This window comes from Neoarius graeffei, chromosome 15, assembly GCF_027579695.1.
Source record: "Neoarius graeffei isolate fNeoGra1 chromosome 15, fNeoGra1.pri, whole genome shotgun sequence".
Classification (NCBI taxonomy): domain Eukaryota; kingdom Metazoa; phylum Chordata; class Actinopteri; order Siluriformes; family Ariidae; genus Neoarius; species Neoarius graeffei.
Genome location: NC_083583.1, coordinates 14,021,385 through 14,038,836, shown reverse-complemented (window position 1 = coordinate 14,038,836; position 17,452 = coordinate 14,021,385). Strand labels below are relative to the sequence as shown.

Sequence of the window (17,452 nt, the reverse complement as noted above, 5' to 3'; positions counted from 1 at the left end):
AGGTTAGGTTAACTGGTGACTCTAAATTGACCGTAGGTGTGAATGTGAGTGTGAATGGTTGTCTGTGTCTATGTGTCAGCCCTGTGATGACCTGGCGACTTGTCCAGGGTGTACCCCGCCTTTCGCCCGTAGTCAGCTGGGATAGGCTCCAGCTTGCCTGCGACCCTGTAGTAGGATAAAGCGGCTAGAGATAATGAGATGAGATATATATATATATATATATATATGAAAATAGATATACACCACCTTTATTTCATGGTTAATTACATCACATTACATAGCAATACTGTCATACTGCTATATGCTCACAAGAATTTCCATATTGACATACCTGGGAAAGAAAGAGTCCAGATCCTTCCTTATACTTCTCCAGGACACTAACAGGCTCGGGTGATGCATACTCAAACTGGGGCTCGTACTTATAGTCTGACTGGAAAAAGGTCTGACGCTCCTGTTCGAGATTTATAGGCCTCAGAGCTACGAGTAAACAGGGCCCACGTGGTGCAGAAGGTGTGGGTGCAGCCACAAGTCCCCGGGCAATGTGTGGCAGGGAAGTAGCTGGCCGCATTCGCCCCCTGCTGGCTCTGGGTTGTGCCGTGGAGTTTACAGTACAAGTACTTTCACTACGCCGCATCCAGCCTCCAGGTCCCAAACTGGGGCTGGTGAGGCTTCGCGTGGGAGGAGAGGGTGCACCGTAACGCCACGGAGGCTGCACCACTTTCCTTTCACACTGATTATTTGCCCTAACATGCTGCGGTTTGATCTCCAGACTGAGTGGTCTTCGAGCTTCTGTCCTCTTCATGGGTAAGTCCAATTTCTCAGTTTTTCCACTATTTCCTCCTTCCGCTCCATGCACCTTCTGCTCCATTGGTGTGCTACAGGGCCCGTTGTGGTGCAGCCCGTCCCTCTGGGTAATACTGCTGATTCTTGCTCGGACTGGGACAGGTTTGCGTTTCTCTGTATTGGACTCTGGTTCTTGAAAATCTTCCCGAGTGGCCTCCATGTCCTCCCCATCAGCCCTCTCCACACAGTTCTCACTCAGATCCAGCACCATCGCAGCAAGCGCTCCACACTCAGGACACGCTGCAGACCTGGACACAAAAGGAAACACACTTCACTACTTTTCATAGCTGATAAAAATGACTAAAATTATAAAAGTACACCCAGACATAAGTTTGACTTTTTGTCTATGTGTCGTGCTTATTTTATGGTGATGAATACCAGGAAACTTTCACAATGAGTTGAGTACAGTATTGTTGCAAGCCATTGAAAAGAGAATGAAGAGGTCTGGAAAAGCTCATATGAGTTCATTTGGTGAAGTTCAGAAAACGGGCGAGTTTGATTGGCACTGGAATTAATAGTTGCTTTTATTATTAAAAAAATAATAAACAATTTCTGGAAATTTTCTACAGATATGATTTCACACTCTAGAAAAAAATGAGTGTAGTTAAAACTAAGCATAGACTAATGTTATGTTTTGTTTTCACATAAAAAATTGGGTAATTTTTAGGCAATTAATATTTTACAAGATTACATGCATGATGACATACAGTGCCTTGAAAAAGTATTCATACCCCTTGAATTTTTTCACATTTTTCCACCTTACAACCATGAACTTAAAAGTTTTTTATTGAGATTTTATGTGATTGACCAACACAGAGTAGCACATAATTGTGAAGTGAAACGAAAATGATAAATGGTCTTCAAAATTTTAAACAAATAAAAATCTGAAAAATGTGGTGTGCATTAGTATTCAGCCCCCCTGCATCAATACTTTGTAGAGCCACCTTTTGCTACAATTACAGCTGCAAGTCTTTTGTGGTATGTCTCTACCAGCTTTGCACATCTAGACACTGAAATCTTTGCCCATTCTTCTTTGCAAAATAACTCAAGCTCAGCCAGATTGGATGGACAGCGTCTGTGAACAGCAATTTTCAAGTCTCGCCACAGACGCTCAATGGGATTTAGGTCTGGACTTTGACTGGGCCATTCTAACACATGAATATCCTTTGATCTAAACCATTCCATTGCAGCTCTGGCTGTGTGTTTAGGGTCATTTGTCTTGCTGGAAGGTGAATCTCCTTCCCAGTCTCAAGTCTTTTGCAGCCTCCAGCAGGTTTTCTTCCAGGATTGCCCTGTATTTAGCTCCATCCATCTTCCCATCAACTCTGACCAGCTTCCCTGTCCCTGCTGAAGAAAAGCATCCCCATAGCATGATGCTGCCACCACCATGTTTCACAGTGGGGATGGTGTGTGCAGGGTGATGAGCAGTGTTAGTTTTCCGCCACACATAGCGCTTTGCATTTAAGCCAAAAAGTTCAACTTTGGTCTCATCTGACCAAAGCACCTTCTTCCACATGTTTGCTGTGTCCCCACGTGGCTTCTGGCAAACTGCAAACGGGACTTTTTATGCCTGTCTTTCAACAATGGCTTTCTTCTTGCCACTCTTCCAAAAAGGCCAGATTTGTGGAGTGTACGACTTATAGTTGTCCTGTGCACAGATTCTCCCACCTGAGCTGTGGATTTCTGCAGCTCCTCCAGAGTGATCATGGGCCTCTTGGCTGCTTCTCTGACCAGTGCTCTCCTTGCTCGCTCTGTCAGTTTAGGTGGACGGCCATGTCTTGGTAGGTTTGCAGTTGTGCCATACTTTTTCCATTTTTGAATGATGGATTGAACAGTGCTTCTTGAGATGTTCAGAGCTTGGGATATTTTTTATAACCTAACCCTGCTTTAAACTTCTCCAGAACTTTATCCCTGACCTGTCTGGTGAGTTCTTTGGTCTTCATGATGCTGTTTGTTCTTCAGTGTTCTCTAACAAACCACTGAGGCCTTCACAGAACAAGTGTATTTATGCTGAGAGTAAATTACAAACAGTAGGACTCTATTAACTAGTTAGATGACTTCTGAAGGCAGTTGATTGCACTGGATTGTATTTAGAGGTATCAGAGTACAGGGGGCTGAATACTAATGCACACCACATTTTTCAGATTTTTATTTGTTTAAAATTTTGAAGACCATTTATCATTTTCGTTTCACTTCACAATTATGTGCTACTCTGTGTTGGTCTATCACATAAAGTCTCATCTCATTATCTCTATCCACTTTATCCTGTTCTACAGGGTCGCAGGCAAGCTGGAGCCTATCCCAGCTGACTACGGGCGAAAGGCGGGGTACACCCTGGACAAGTCGCCAGGTCATCACAGGGCTGACACATAGACACAGACAACCATTCACACCTACGGTCAATTTAGAGTCACCAGTTAACCTAACCTGCATGTCTTTGGACTGTGGGGGAAACCGGAGCACCCGGAGGAAACCCACGCAGACACAGGGAGAACATGCAAACTCCGCATAGAAAGGCCCTCGCCGGCCACGGGGCTCGAACCCGGACCTTCTTGCTGTGAGGCGACAGCGCTAACCACTACACCACCGTGTTGCCCGATCACATAAAATCTCAATAAAAAACTTTTAAAGTTTGTGGTTATAAGGTGGAAAAATGTGAAAAAGTTAAAGGGGTATGAATACTTTTTCAAGGCACTGTACCTGTCAAAAAAATCATGAACTTTTTTCTTTTTTTGTAGTTGTATTAATGGCATCATTACAGCAAAAAAAAAAACTTAGTGTCGACCTAGAGAGCTTTTTGTAGCAATGGACCCTTTAAAAAATTTGCTGAATACAGAATAATTTTTTTTTAAAACTCCACTGAATACAGATTTATTTTAGGAACAAAATATAACTATTTTGTATTTATTAGAAGAAACCTTTATTTGTCATATGTACATTACAGTAAAAGTATTTTCTTCACTTATCCCAGCTTGTTAGAAAGTTGGAGTCAGACATAATACAGCACCCCTGGAGCACAGAGGGTTAAGGGCCTTGCTCAAGGGCCCAATACTGGCAACTTCAGTTGGTTGGGTTCAATGCCCAAACTGATGATCACATCATCAGTTTTTATTTGGCTAATCAGACACAAGGTACGCCACCACTCTTGCCAGAGCAGTTGGGGGTTAGGTGCCTTGCTCAAGGGCACTTAAGTCAATCCTGCTAGTCTGGGGAATCGAACCAGTAACCTTTTGGTCCCAAAGCTGTTTCTCTAACCATTAGGCCATGACTTCCCCTGGCAACTTGGCAGTGCTAGGGCTGGAACCTCTGACCTTCAGGTTAGTACCCTAGAACCTTAACCATTGAGCCACCACTGCCTCGTGTTGGCTATGTTATTTAAAGGTATGAAATAATATTTTGGCTATTGTTTACAGCAATACCACAAGTTGGCTTAGTTGGCATGTCTACCTCTCAACCGGGAGATCATGAGTTCTACTCACAGTCGAGTCAGACCAAAGACCATCATAAAAATGGTACCTACTGCCATCTGGTGAGGTATGCTGCAATACAGATGTGAGTAGGCAGTCAAACTCTCGTGGTTACCAAAGGATCAACCCCCCAGTGTAACCCTAGCTATGTAAGAGGTGAGAGGCCGAGGGCTACTGAAATGGAGATCAGCACCATCCAATGTGCCTTGATGGCATGGGAAGGACTTTGATTACAGCAGTGGAGTGTTTATTCCTCAACCTTTCACTTTTCCATCAACATGGAACGGGCTCAGTTCTGATTCGTGCACCAAATTTTGACCAAAAATAAATTGGTTCAGAACTAGAAAAGCTGGAACTGATTTTTCCAATGCGAACCATGATAACATCAGTGAGTGTGTCATTATTCTGGAGAGGAAGCACAGCGCGACAATGAAGAATGCAATGGAAAAGGATACATCTTCAGAAAAAAATGGACAGAAAACAAATATATGCAACAACAAAACAAGCTTGCAGGTAATCAATGTGCACTGCCATCTTGCTGCTACCGTTTACTTCCATTGTGAATTGTGCAATGGCCTCCATTCATGATGCATCCTTGATTACAACAGTTCCACTCAAAGCTGGTGGAAAAGTGGGCTGGTTCACTAGCTGGAATCAAGATTCAGTGAATCCTGAATAGAACTGGTTCAAGAGCCCAGTCCCTGTTGGCAATAAAAGTGGTATCGCTGAACATGTGTTTATTAAACCTGTCATTAGATTAATTATTATGTACAGGCTGTCTGTTAAACAGTTAAATAAGCTAATAACTAACATAAATCAATAATAAATAGAATCAATTTGAATATGGTGTGATATCATTTTCACGACTGTCACCGAGATAAAAAATTGTTGATCACCTGGCCAGGCTATATGGAGCCTTGGAGTCTCTGGACCCTACCTCCCATGCAAACAATGTCAACATGATTTAATGCTCAGGACTAATTAGCATGGATGAGTTCAGGTTCGTATCTGTGTGAAGTGTCACGTGTTCTCCCAGCAATCTCTGGTTCCTACCCAAAACATGCCATGTGGATTGGCTACACTGACTTGTCCCTCGGTTTTAATGCATGTGTGCACTGTGCATGATGCCCTGAGATGGACTGGTTTCCCATCCAGGATGTATTCCTGCTTCACATGGGATAACTTCTGATCCAAAATGACCCTGATCACTATGTAATCCGCTTACTGAAGATGAATGAATAAATAATGAGTGAATTTGGAGAAACAATTCTTATATAACTTAATGAATAACTTCCAGACAAATAACAGACAGCTAGATAAGAGCAATTCCAGCGTTATGGACGTGACACTTGAACTCAAAATGGCAACAAATGACCCAGTGCATGTTTTATTGTCTCCCAGTATTTAAACAGGTGTTGCATATTTTAAGGCTGTACCATACTGGAGAAGTGATAGAACAAGAACAATTCCCATAGTACATCTAGGGCATGCCAGAAAATGCCAATAAAAGATGCGTTATGGATGTGACAGAAAAAGTATCACTTTTCTTGGGTGACTGTACATTTTTATCAAACTCTGTGAAATTGTAAACCTAATGTCGAAATGGAGATATCCGTTTGATAGAGGGGTCCAAGGTGAATATTAAAAAATCTTTGTTTAAAATATTTTGTATTTCATACAGAGTTTCGGGAGGAAAAGTCAGCGTTATGGATGTGACGAAATTCCGTTATGGATGTGACGCGTCTGAAATAGACATGGCATATGTTTAGAAAATCATCAATTTAACCACCATAACCCTTTGAAAAACTCTCTAAATATCAGCTAAAACTATCAAAGTTCTTAAATAATATTTAGGATGGCTATTGTTTTGCTGTTTTGTGGATTTTAGCATACATTTCTGTGACTTGTGGCAATAATATAGAATTGTACATGATCAAAGTTGATTTTAGCTTGGGGTTTACATTATAAGAAAGAAAGACTGACAGTGACATATTAGGTTGGTTACAAATTGGTTCAACTTATTCACATCTGTAAAATACAGGCCTAGGTGATATCTCTGGGAGTGGTTTTGATGTATTACATGTTGCTTTATTTTTGCATGGTGAGGTTGACATTTACATGGAATTGCCCATAATCGAGAGAATTGACGTTTATTATTCTGATTCACTGATACGCAAATAAAGTTCTGGTAGGGGAAACTGACACAACTTTATCTTGATCACGTGCAATAAATTTGCTTTCATTTTCCAAGAGGTATTGAAATTGTTAAGCCCCAGCACTGCCAAGCTGCCACTGTTGGGTCTTTAAGAAAGGCTCTTAAGCTTTTCTGCTCCATGTATTTTATTTATTTATTTATCTATCTTCCGTTCAACACTGCCACTTTTGTTCAGTTTTTATTTCCATTCATCACAATTCTTGTTTTTAGCACTGTTAATGCATATTCACCTGTACAAAGCACATGCATCAATTTATATATCCATTATCTGTAGCTGCTTATCCTCTTCTACAGGGTTGCAGGCAAGCTGGAGCCTATCCTAGCTGACTACGGGTGAGAGGCGGGGTACACCCTGGACAAGTCGCCAGGTCATCGCAGGGCTGATACAGAGACAAACAACCATTCACACCTACAGTCAATTTAGAGCCACCAATTAGCCTAACCTGCATGTCTTTGGACTGTGGGGGAAACCAGAGCACCCAGAGGAAACCCACGCGGACACAGGGAGAACATGCAAACTCCACACAGAAAGGCCCTCATCGGCCACCGGACTCGAACGCAGGACCTTCTTGCTGTGAGGCGACAGTGCTAACCACTACACCACCATGCTGCCCCTTTTATTTATATATATATATATATATATATATATAGTCTCAAAAAAATGTTCTCACACTTTGAATGACGAGAAAACCTTTATTTATGAACATAGAGTGAAATGGAATAGCTTCGAATACAGAAGACAAATGTAATTGAAGAATCATGTTTGCAAATGTTCAAATTGATGACCATTATTGTCCAGACAACGCTGATAACGCACACCAAGGGATTCGCAAACGTTAAAGTGTGAGTACATTTTTTTGAGACACCCTGTGTGTGTATATATATATATATATATAATGAGAGATAGTATAGTCAGCTTGTTCTTGGGATTTAAAAAAAAAATTCTGTTTTATGTTGTACAGTGTTGTGTTTTTTTTTTCCCTTCTTGCATGTCTGATAACTTGCTGCTGTAACATAATTTCCCAGCTTGGGATCAATAAAGTACAATCTATCTATCCATGTGTGCCATATCATGACTGACCGTTTGCTCTGACCCCAGCTTCCTAACAAGCTGTGATGTGTGAAGAAAAGAATCTTCTTGTGCTGTAATGTACATATGACAAAGTCTTCTTCTAAATTGATACATCATTAAATCAATTTGGTAAAATGTTGCCAGTTATAGGATTTGAACTCTCAACCTTCTCGTCACTAGGACCAAACCCTGCATAATAAGCTACCACGCTTTCTTCACCAGTCTTTTTTTTTTTTCAAAGCTATTATTTTCAGCCAGGACTTGATCCTTCCTGTAGCAGATGAGCTAAATGAGGAGATAATAATGCGCTGTCCATTAATGCAGCCATCTAGGAATATCAGGATTGCATCCCTTCTTGTCAGATGATATTCTTTATCATCAGCCCTATGGCTGAAAGTTCACTTAAATCATCAGGCTATCTTTCTCACAGGAAGTGATGGGACAAAAATAGAGAGAGATGGAGATGCAGAGATGTTCACATTTTCAAAAGCACTGCTGTACAAGAGTCATGCTTTAATGGCAGCAATCACACACAAACAAAATAGGAAAATAGAAAATTAATCAAGAGTGGAGTAGTGAATTTGATTTCCAAGCAAGAACTGAAATAATTGTAAAATTTCAATTATCTCAAAAAGCTCAACAATAGAACAGATATGTAGGATAACATTTATAAGTAGTTTAAGGATTGCACAGATTTCGTGTTAAATAAAAAAAAACAGCCCAGCTTTTTTTTTTTTAATTATAGACCCAAGAATAAAAATATAGTTGAGGCAAAATCCGTTAAATCTCTCCTGAAGGATCTGGGATTTCCACCATGCAAAGCCATGCATGACATGATCAGAATATGAAGAATAAAACAGGAAAATAAGCCACACACACTGTGTTATTGTGTTATAGCCTATGTGACATACCGCGCAGCGTTTTCCTGATACGGCCAATGAATAAAACTCGGTTAATTCATGGTTTCTGGCCATGAATAGAGATCAACAGCGCCGATATAAACTTCCGGTATGGAGGAAGAAATAACGGGACGGACGGCAGCGCGAGCTGCGCCTAGGCTTTAGCTGTGATTGCGTTGGAACAAATGACGCTCTGTTGGCGCAGCGCGGGCACGCGCACGGCGTTACGGCGTAATGACGAAATTATGTACGTAAGCACGTCAAGCCCCGCCCTCCCTGTTTCCGAAAACACTTGTTGAGGCAAACACTTATTTATAGGAATATTGATGGAAATTATACATTGGGTTTGTTTGTTATAGATAGATAGATAGATAGATAGATAGATAGATGCTTATTAAATAAAAAAAATATTTACTGTCTGTTTTTCAGCATACAAAATATTATATTTTCGGTATCTTCTCCGATATCTATCTATCATTATTATTAATTTAAGGAATGGCTAATACAAAACATTTTATTTGATGATTTTGTGCCTAAAGATGACCAACATCTCATCTCATTATCTCTAGCCGCTTTATCCTGTTCTAGAGGGTCGCAGGCAAGCTGGAGTCTATCCCAGCTGACTACGGGCGAAAGGCGGGGTACACCCTGGACAAGTCGCCAGGTCATCACAGGGCTGACACATAGACACAGACAACCATTCACACTCATATTCACACCTACGGTCAATTTAGAGTCACCAGTTAACCTAACCTGCATGTCTTTGGACTGTGGGGGGAAACCGGAGCACCCGGAGGAAACCCACGCGGACACGGGGAGAACATGCAAACTCTGCACAGAAAGGCCCTCGCAGGCCACGGGGCTCGAACCCGAACCTTCTTGCTGTGAGGCGACAGCACTAACCACTACACCACCATGCTGCCTATTATTATGAACAACTTTATCAATATTATCTTATCTACAAATATATACACATTTGTGGATATTTTAAAGATCCTCCAATATGTTGGAACATAAAATTAGAGAACATTTTGAGAAACTGCTTAATTTGCAAAGCAAGAAAGCTTTATAGCTATTTAACATGCTTCTAAATTATACTGCAGGATAATTTAGGGTTTGGTGGGGGGGAAAAGGCAGTTTCATTTATTATTGTATTATTAATTTACTAACGTATGTGTATATTTATTTTTCATTCTTGTTTTTGAGGTATGCCATTACAGAACTCCTTTACAGGGACTACCTCCCTGTAAACTGTCCTTGACTGTTTACATTTGTTTGCACATAACTGCCCTTTTTTGCTGCTATGTCCGATCATTGCCTTAGTTTTGTATTATACTGCCTATTTTGCACTACATTTACCTTTATTTTGTACTATACTTTTTTTTTGCTTTTATTTTGCACTACATTGCCTTTATTTTGTATTATTTCTTCTGCCTATTTATTTATTTGTAATTGGCATTCATGGTGGACAGCAAACTAAGAATTTCATTGTACAAGAGGACATGTCCTTACTGTGCATATGACAATAAAGAATAGAATAGAATGCCTTTATTGTCAGTATACCCATGTACAATGAGATTAAAAGCAACTCCAATAACAGTGCAAACAGTGTGTAGAAAAAAAAAAAAGGTGAGGGTGTAAGGGGGATAAGATGCACAGTCCTGAGGTGTATGTGTTGTGTTTCACATTATGGAGTGAGGTATTGCACATTATAAAGTATTTCACAGAGAGAGTCACATTATGAAGTATTGCACATTATAAATTATTGCACGAAGAGAGTCACATTATAAAATAAAATATTGCACATTATGAGGTATTGGGGGCGGCATGGTGGTGTAGTGGTTAGCACTGTCGCCTCACAGCAAGAAGGTCCTGGGTTCGAGCCCCGGGGCCGGCGAGGGCCTTTCTGTGTGGAGTTTGCATGTTCTCCCCGTGTCCACGTGGGTTTCCTCCGGGTGCTCCGGTTTCCCCCACAGTCCAAAGACATGCAGGTTAGGTTAACTGGTGACTCTAAATTGAGCGTAGGTGTGAGTGTGAATGGTTGTCTGTGTCTATGTGTCAGCCCTGTGATGACCTGGCGACTTGTCCAGGGTGTACCCCGCCTTTCGCCCGTAGTCAGCTGGGATAGGCTCCAGCTTGCCTGCGACCCTCTAGAAGGATAAAATGGCTAGAGATAATGAGATGAGATTATGAGGTATTGCACAGGGGGGTTAGACTATAAAGTCAGAGCATATCCGAGTTCAGGGTGGTTATGGCTTTTGGAAAGAAGCTGTTTTTGAATCTATTTGTTTTTGTCCTGATGCACCTGTAGCGCCTCCCTGAGGGCAACAGATCAAAGCCAGGGTGGGAGCTGTCCTTGATAATGTTCTTAGCTCTGCTAAGGCAGTGGGAGGTGTAAATGTCCATCAGGGAGGGGAGAGGGCAGCCGATGATCTTCTGTGCTGCCTTTACTACTCTCTGGAGCCTCTCCCTGTCTGCGGCAGTGCAGCTGCCGTACCATACTGTGATACAGTACGTCAGCAGACTCTCGATGGATGAGCGGTAGAAGGTCAGCAGTAGGTTGGAGTCTAGGTTGTGCTTCCTGAGGACTCTCAGGAAGTGTAGCTGCTGCTGAACCTTCTTAATGACTGCTGTAATGTTCTCTGACCAGGAGATGTCGGCGGAGATGAGGACGCCAAGAAACCAGAAGGTGTGGACCCTCTCCACATACTCGTTGTTGATGTAAAGGGAGGCTAGGTCGGTGCTGTGCTTCCTGAAGTCAACGATGAGCTCTTTGGTTTTCTTGGTGTTCAGAGCGAGGTTATTCTCTGAATACCAGGCTGCCAACTTCAGGACCTCCTCTCTGTAGGCTGCCTCATCTCCCTTTGAGATGAGTCCGACCACTGTGGTGTTGTCAGCGAACTTGATGATGAGGTTGTTGTTGTGGGTCGAACTACAGTCATGGGTGTAGAGGCAGTACAGGAGGGGGCTCAGCACACAGCCCTGTGGAGAGCCGGTGCTCAACGTGCGGGTGGAGGAGAAGTGGGGGCCAAGTCTCACAGTCTGGGGCCGGATGGTAAGAAAGTCCTTTATTCAGGCACATGTGGGGGGGGGGAGGCCGAGAGTGTCCAGTTTTCTGATAAGGATGTCCGGGATTATTGTGTTAAAAGCTGAACTGTAATCCACAAAGAGTATGCGGACGTAGCATACTACGGTGGTTCAGCGCAGAGTGGAGAGCTATGGCGATGGCGTCCTCTGTGGATCTGTTCGCGCGATATGCGAACTGGTAGGGGTCGAAGTCTGGGGGGAGGTGGTCCTTGATGCGCTGAAGAACTAGTCTCTCGAAGCACTTCATGATTACTGGGGTGAGGGCCACAGGACGGTAATCATTCAGGCTGGTGACGGGAGACTTCTTTGGCACTGGGATAAACACTTTGAACTTTGTCAAAGTGAACTTTATTGTCAGACCATGTAACAGAATTACACAGAGGATTGAAATTGCATTTCCCCAAACTCCAAATGTGCAGTATTAAAAAACTGACACACAACTAAACATAAAAGTGCACATGTAACAGGTGTATAATTAACACTGTGAATTTCACCAGAAATCCTTTATTATTCCCTGCCTACCTCTATTTTATTTATTTTTGCACATTTTATAAGCAAATGTGAACTATTTTTGGAGTTTGTTCATTCATTTAAAAAAAAGAAAAAAAAAAACACTCCTCGCACTTGGATGAGGTCATCCAAGCACGTTGCTCGGGATTCTCTTCAGTCTGCCTGAAGCTCTCTGGAGAGAAGTAAGTAGCTGCCAGGGTTCTTGTAATTAATAGTTCCAAAAAATTCATATACAGTTAGGCCCAAAAATATTTGGACAGTGACACAAGTTTTGTTATTTTAGCTGTTTACTAAAACATATTCAGGATACAATTATATAATCAATATGGGCTTAAAGTGCAGACTCTCAGCTGTAATTTGAGAGTATTCACATCCAATTTGGAGCAAGGGTTTAGGAATTACAGCTCTTTAATACATAGCTGCCTCTTTTTCAAGGGACCAAAAGTAATTGGACAATTGACTCAAAAGGCTGCAAAAAAAAAAAAAAAAAAACAAGGCTGCATGGGCTCTTCCCTCGTTAACCTGTCATCAATTAAGCAGTTAAAAGGTCTGGAGTTGATTCCAGGTGTGGCGTTTGCATTTGGAAGCTGTTGCTGTGAACACACAATATGCGGTCAAAGGAGCTCTCAATGGAGGTGAAACAGACCATCCTGAGGCTGAAAAAAGAAGAAATCCATCAGAGAGATAGCAGAAATGTTAGGAGTGGCCAAATCAACACTTTGGTACATTTTGAGAAAAAAAGAGTGCACTGGTGAGCTTGGGAACTCTAAAAGGCCTAGACGTCCACGGAAGACAACAGTGGTGGATGATCGCAGAATCCTTTCCATGGTGAAGAAAAACCCCTTCACAACATCCACTCAAGTGAAGAACACTCTCCAGGAAGTAGGTGTATCAGTATCTAAGTCTACCATAAAGAGAAGACTTCGTGAGAGTAAATACAAAGGATTCACCACAAGGTGCAAACCATTAATCAGCCTCAAAAATAGAAAGGCCAGAATTGACTTTGCCAAAAAACACCTGAAGAAGCCAGCCCAGTTCTGGAACAGCATTCTTTGGACAGATGAGACTAAGATCAACATGTACCAGAATGATGGGAAGAAGAAAGTTTGGAGAAGAATTGGAACAGCTCATGATCCAAAGCACACCACATCTTCTGTAAAACATGGTGGAGGCAGTGTGATGGCATGGGCATGCATGGCTTCCAATGGCACTGGGTCACTTGTATTTATTGATGATGTGACAAAATACAGAAGCAGCCGGATGAATTCTGAAGTGTATAGGGATATACTTTCTGCTCAGATTCAGCCAAATGCAGCAAAGTTGATTGGACAGCACTTCACAGTACAGATGGACAATGATCCAAAACATACTGCAAAAGCAACCCAGGAGTTTTTTAAAGCAGTGAAGTGGAATATTCTGCAATGGCCGAGTCAATCACCAGATCTCAACCCAATCGAGCATGCAAAACTTAAGGCAGAAAGACCCACAAACAAGCAACAACTGAAGACAGATGCAGTAAAGGCCTGGCAAAGCATCACAAAGGAGGAAACTCAGCGTTTGGTGATGTCCATGGGTTCCAGACTTCAGGGAGTCATTGCCTGCAAAGGATTCTCAACATAGACGTCGCCAGACCCATTTTAGGGTAGCTCCAGCCACCCTATCTTATGGCAAAGCCACCCTATATTTTTTGCCCTTTTTTAAATTATTTATATTTTTATTTTTTTTCCCAAAAAAAACAAAGGCAGTAAAGCACTGAACATGAGCCATCAAGAACGCAAGTTAATCCGAACAACAGTTTCTGCTTGCTTATTTATTGTTTAATGCAATATTATTAATATCGTTATGATTCCTCCTCATTGGCTCTGTGTCAAGCGTCACGTCGAGTGGTAGGCTAGTAGGACTTAAAAAACTACGCGGGCATTCTGCAGCAGGCGCGGTGCGGGCTTCCATTGAGTTGGGTTTGCAGAGAGTCAGAATTCTATGCTTTCTTTTGCAGACACACACGGTGAGATTGTAATTTGATGTCAGTGGTTTGCATTTGCTTAACTTTACCTAGGCTATATTGAGTCTTCTGTAGAATGTTTACATGATGATTTGTGAAGCACTTGCCCTCTTCAGTTTGCGCAGGAATGCATGACACCTACCATTGTTTTTTTCACATTTTTGTAGTTTAGCTGGTGAAGTTGCTTCAGCAAGCAATTAAATGATGAAAGCAATTTTAAAATAGAATAGAAATGGTGGGAAGTGTGTCCCCAAGGTGTGATGCTCTTGAAATAATGAATTGATTGACAGCCTTAGTAGGTGCTCTGAAAAATGTTCGGCGCACGCTGCGCGCGCACAATACCTTTTCTCCTCTGGATGCTAAGCTACCCCTGTCTCTCAAACCTAGTGACGTCCCTGATTCTCAACAAAGTATTGAAAAGTAACATTTTACTTAGGGTTATGTTTATTTGTCCAATTACTTTTGAGCCCCTGAAATGAGGAGCGTTTGTATAAAAATAGCTACAGTTCCTACATGTTTAATCATATATTTTTGTTCAACCCCTTGAATTAAACCTTAAAGTCTGCACTTCAATTCTGCTGTAGTTGTTTCATTTCAAATCCAATGTGGTGGCATGCAGAGCCCAAATCATGAAGATTGTGTCACTGTCCACATATTTCTGGGCCTAACTGTAAGCATTTATAACACTAAAATTTGCAAGGTAGCGGTATTGTGTAGCTGGCAAAGTGCCTTTGTGCTCGCTCGTTTTTATTTTCATGTACTTTGTAAAATACAGCAAACTAATGTTAGCCAGAATGTTGCTAGCGAATGTTAGTTCGTAGTTACCTCAATACAATATAGTTAGCCTGCATAGTTACTCATGGGGCTAAAGACATTTGTTTGATAGCGTTTAACTTTATTTTGGTATCATATGTCCGCTTAGCAATTTACAGGGGATTTTTCCCATTATGCACGTTATGTTCAAAATCTTTGGGGGTATGCCATGGCTAACTTACATTGATCCGATCCAGTGGCGTGCACAGATAGACACGAGGTGGTGCTCAAGCACCTGCCCCTCTGTCCAAAAAAGTGCCCTTTTGAATTTATTTATTTATTTATTTATTTTTACAGGTTACTGAGGCCAATGTTGACATGATCTTTTAGAAAAGCCGCGGCATTAAAAGCGTGTGTGAAAATAATGTCCCGATGTGTGCCCCCTCCGCACACACACCGGACCTCTGTCTCTCTTGCTCTGTCACGTGAACAAGCGTGCAGTGCATTCAATGTGAGGTTGCAGCAGCATAGCGTCCTGGAAGCCACGGCCTTGTCGTAGCGCAGACAACACATCGGGCAGTCAGTCAGCTCTTCCCCTGCCCCACCAGCCAGGTAACACATGAATCGAGTGAAAATGTATTGTTTGCCCTCTAAGCCCAAGCTGTAATTATTTTGTCATGAAGTAGCCCGTCGCATACAGAAACAACTGCACATAAGTATTATATTTTTTGCTAGACCATTTTCAGATTTAGAAAAACAAAAATTTCTTTTTCTATTTTGTTCAACTAGAGATTCCTGGCAAAGTCAAAAAGCCTTGATGTAATAAATTAACATTAAGTGGTTGTTTTACACCTTTAAAAACTAAAACGGGTCAGTGGCGACCCGAACACAAGAGGAGGGTTAAATCTCAGACTTTTATAATAAGGTGTTCCACATGCGCAAAAAAGTGCCCTTTTTCCCCCCAGAGCACTTGCCCCCCAAAATGTCTGTGCACGTCACTGATCTGATCCGAACGGAAAGAAATTTCTCGGTTCGAAGCTTATTAGCAGGAACTGCTACTGATATCGGCAGAGCTTTCTAATATTTCAGCGACTCACTTGTGAACTTTGTATTGACGGTTAATTTGTGTCAATATCCAGAAACGTGTTCTGTCATTAAAGCATGTTGGTTGTGAAAATTAAGTTTTTGCTTTTACTATAGTGGCTAGCAACATTGCAATATGTATGTGGTGTGAGTTGAATGTACATGTAGCCAACATGGCATGATTATGCTGTTACTCATTTAATTTTTTTAATTAGGCACATGAGACCAGCCAGAGCTGCCATAACGGATTTTTTTTGTTATTTATGACAGGTATGTTGCCTTGCTGTTTATTCTACTATAATACTATTTGGTTTTCGTGCATTTTTTCCATTTCATGTTACAGTACCATTTCATGTCACCAATCATTCCTGAAGTGTTAAGCTGGTGGTAATTCATGTACTGAATGTCGCACAAGATGTGACAGTTTTCTACTGAAATGTAATATACTGTAAGAATGCATTATTATATGAATGCAGTTTGTATAGTAGTGAGTCTGCCTGAAGCTCTCTGGAGAGAAGCACATGAGACCAGCCAGAGCTGCCATAACGGATTTTTTTTGTTATTCATGACAGAATAAACCGCAGTCAATCAGCCGTTGTTGTCTGAGTCATCAATGAATATTTCACAAAGACACAACGCAGAGTGGGGCGGCACGGTGGTGTAGTGGTTAGCGCTGTCGCCTCACAGCAAGAAGGTCCGGGTTCGAGCCCCGTGGCCGGTGAGGGCCTTTCTGTGCGGAGTTTGCATGTTCTCCCCGTGTCTGCGTGGGTTTCCTCTGGGTGCTCCGGTTTCCCCCACAGTCCAAAGACATGCAGGTTAGGTTAACTGGTGACTCTAAATTGACCGTAGATGTGAGTGTGAATGGTTGTCTGTGTCAGCCCTGTGATGACCTGGCGACTTGTCCAGGGTGTACCCCGCCTTTCGCCCGTAGTCAGCTGGGATAGGGTCCAGCTTGCCTGCGACCCTGTAGAACAGGATAAAGCGGCTAGAGATAATGAGATGAGATGAGATGAGACAACGCAGAGTCAGACCGGTTACACACACACAGACATCAACAGATAAGCAAATTAACACAACATATAGACAGATAGTGGGCATACAATTCCCAGAATATTCACAGTGATCCAGAATTGTAGTTCCAGAAATGTAGTCAAGTTTGAGGTATGTTACTGGGGTACAAGGGTACAATAATAATTTGTCGCTGTTTTATAGGCTATGTTGTTCATGACGCTATGTATGTAATGATGTTTTGCATTCGATAAAATAAATGCATTTTTAAATGTTTGAATTAATGAGTTATTTTAGCAGGGAAATAAAAACAGAGCTAAGACTACAGGCTTGCAACTTTGTACTGAGCCTAAAGAAATCTGCAATTCATTATACAGACGCTAGGGGGCGCACGAGACAATACAAATGCCAAGTGCCTGATATGTACAATTAGACAAATATTTCAGAACTTTTGGTGTGGACTGAATTCACTAAACTGGTATGAAGTTCCACATTTGATAAACAATGCATTCG

The 17,452-nt window shown here is 41.8% G+C and overlaps 1 protein-coding gene across 1 annotated transcript in view; it reads right to left on the bottom strand.

Moving 5' to 3' along the window:
• Positions 1-8,619, bottom strand: part of kiaa0895l — a 23,583-nt gene extending 14,964 nt beyond the window's left edge. Inside the window, exons 1-2 of the mRNA XM_060940888.1 lie at positions 8,509-8,619; positions 332-1,091 (exon numbers count right to left, since the gene is read on the bottom strand). Of these exons, the coding sequence (XP_060796871.1) occupies positions 332-1,054 (723 nt within the window). The 5' untranslated portion in view covers positions 1,055-1,091; positions 8,509-8,619. The remainder of the gene's footprint in view (positions 1-331; positions 1,092-8,508) is intronic.
• Positions 8,620-17,452: the final 8,833 nt, after the last annotated feature.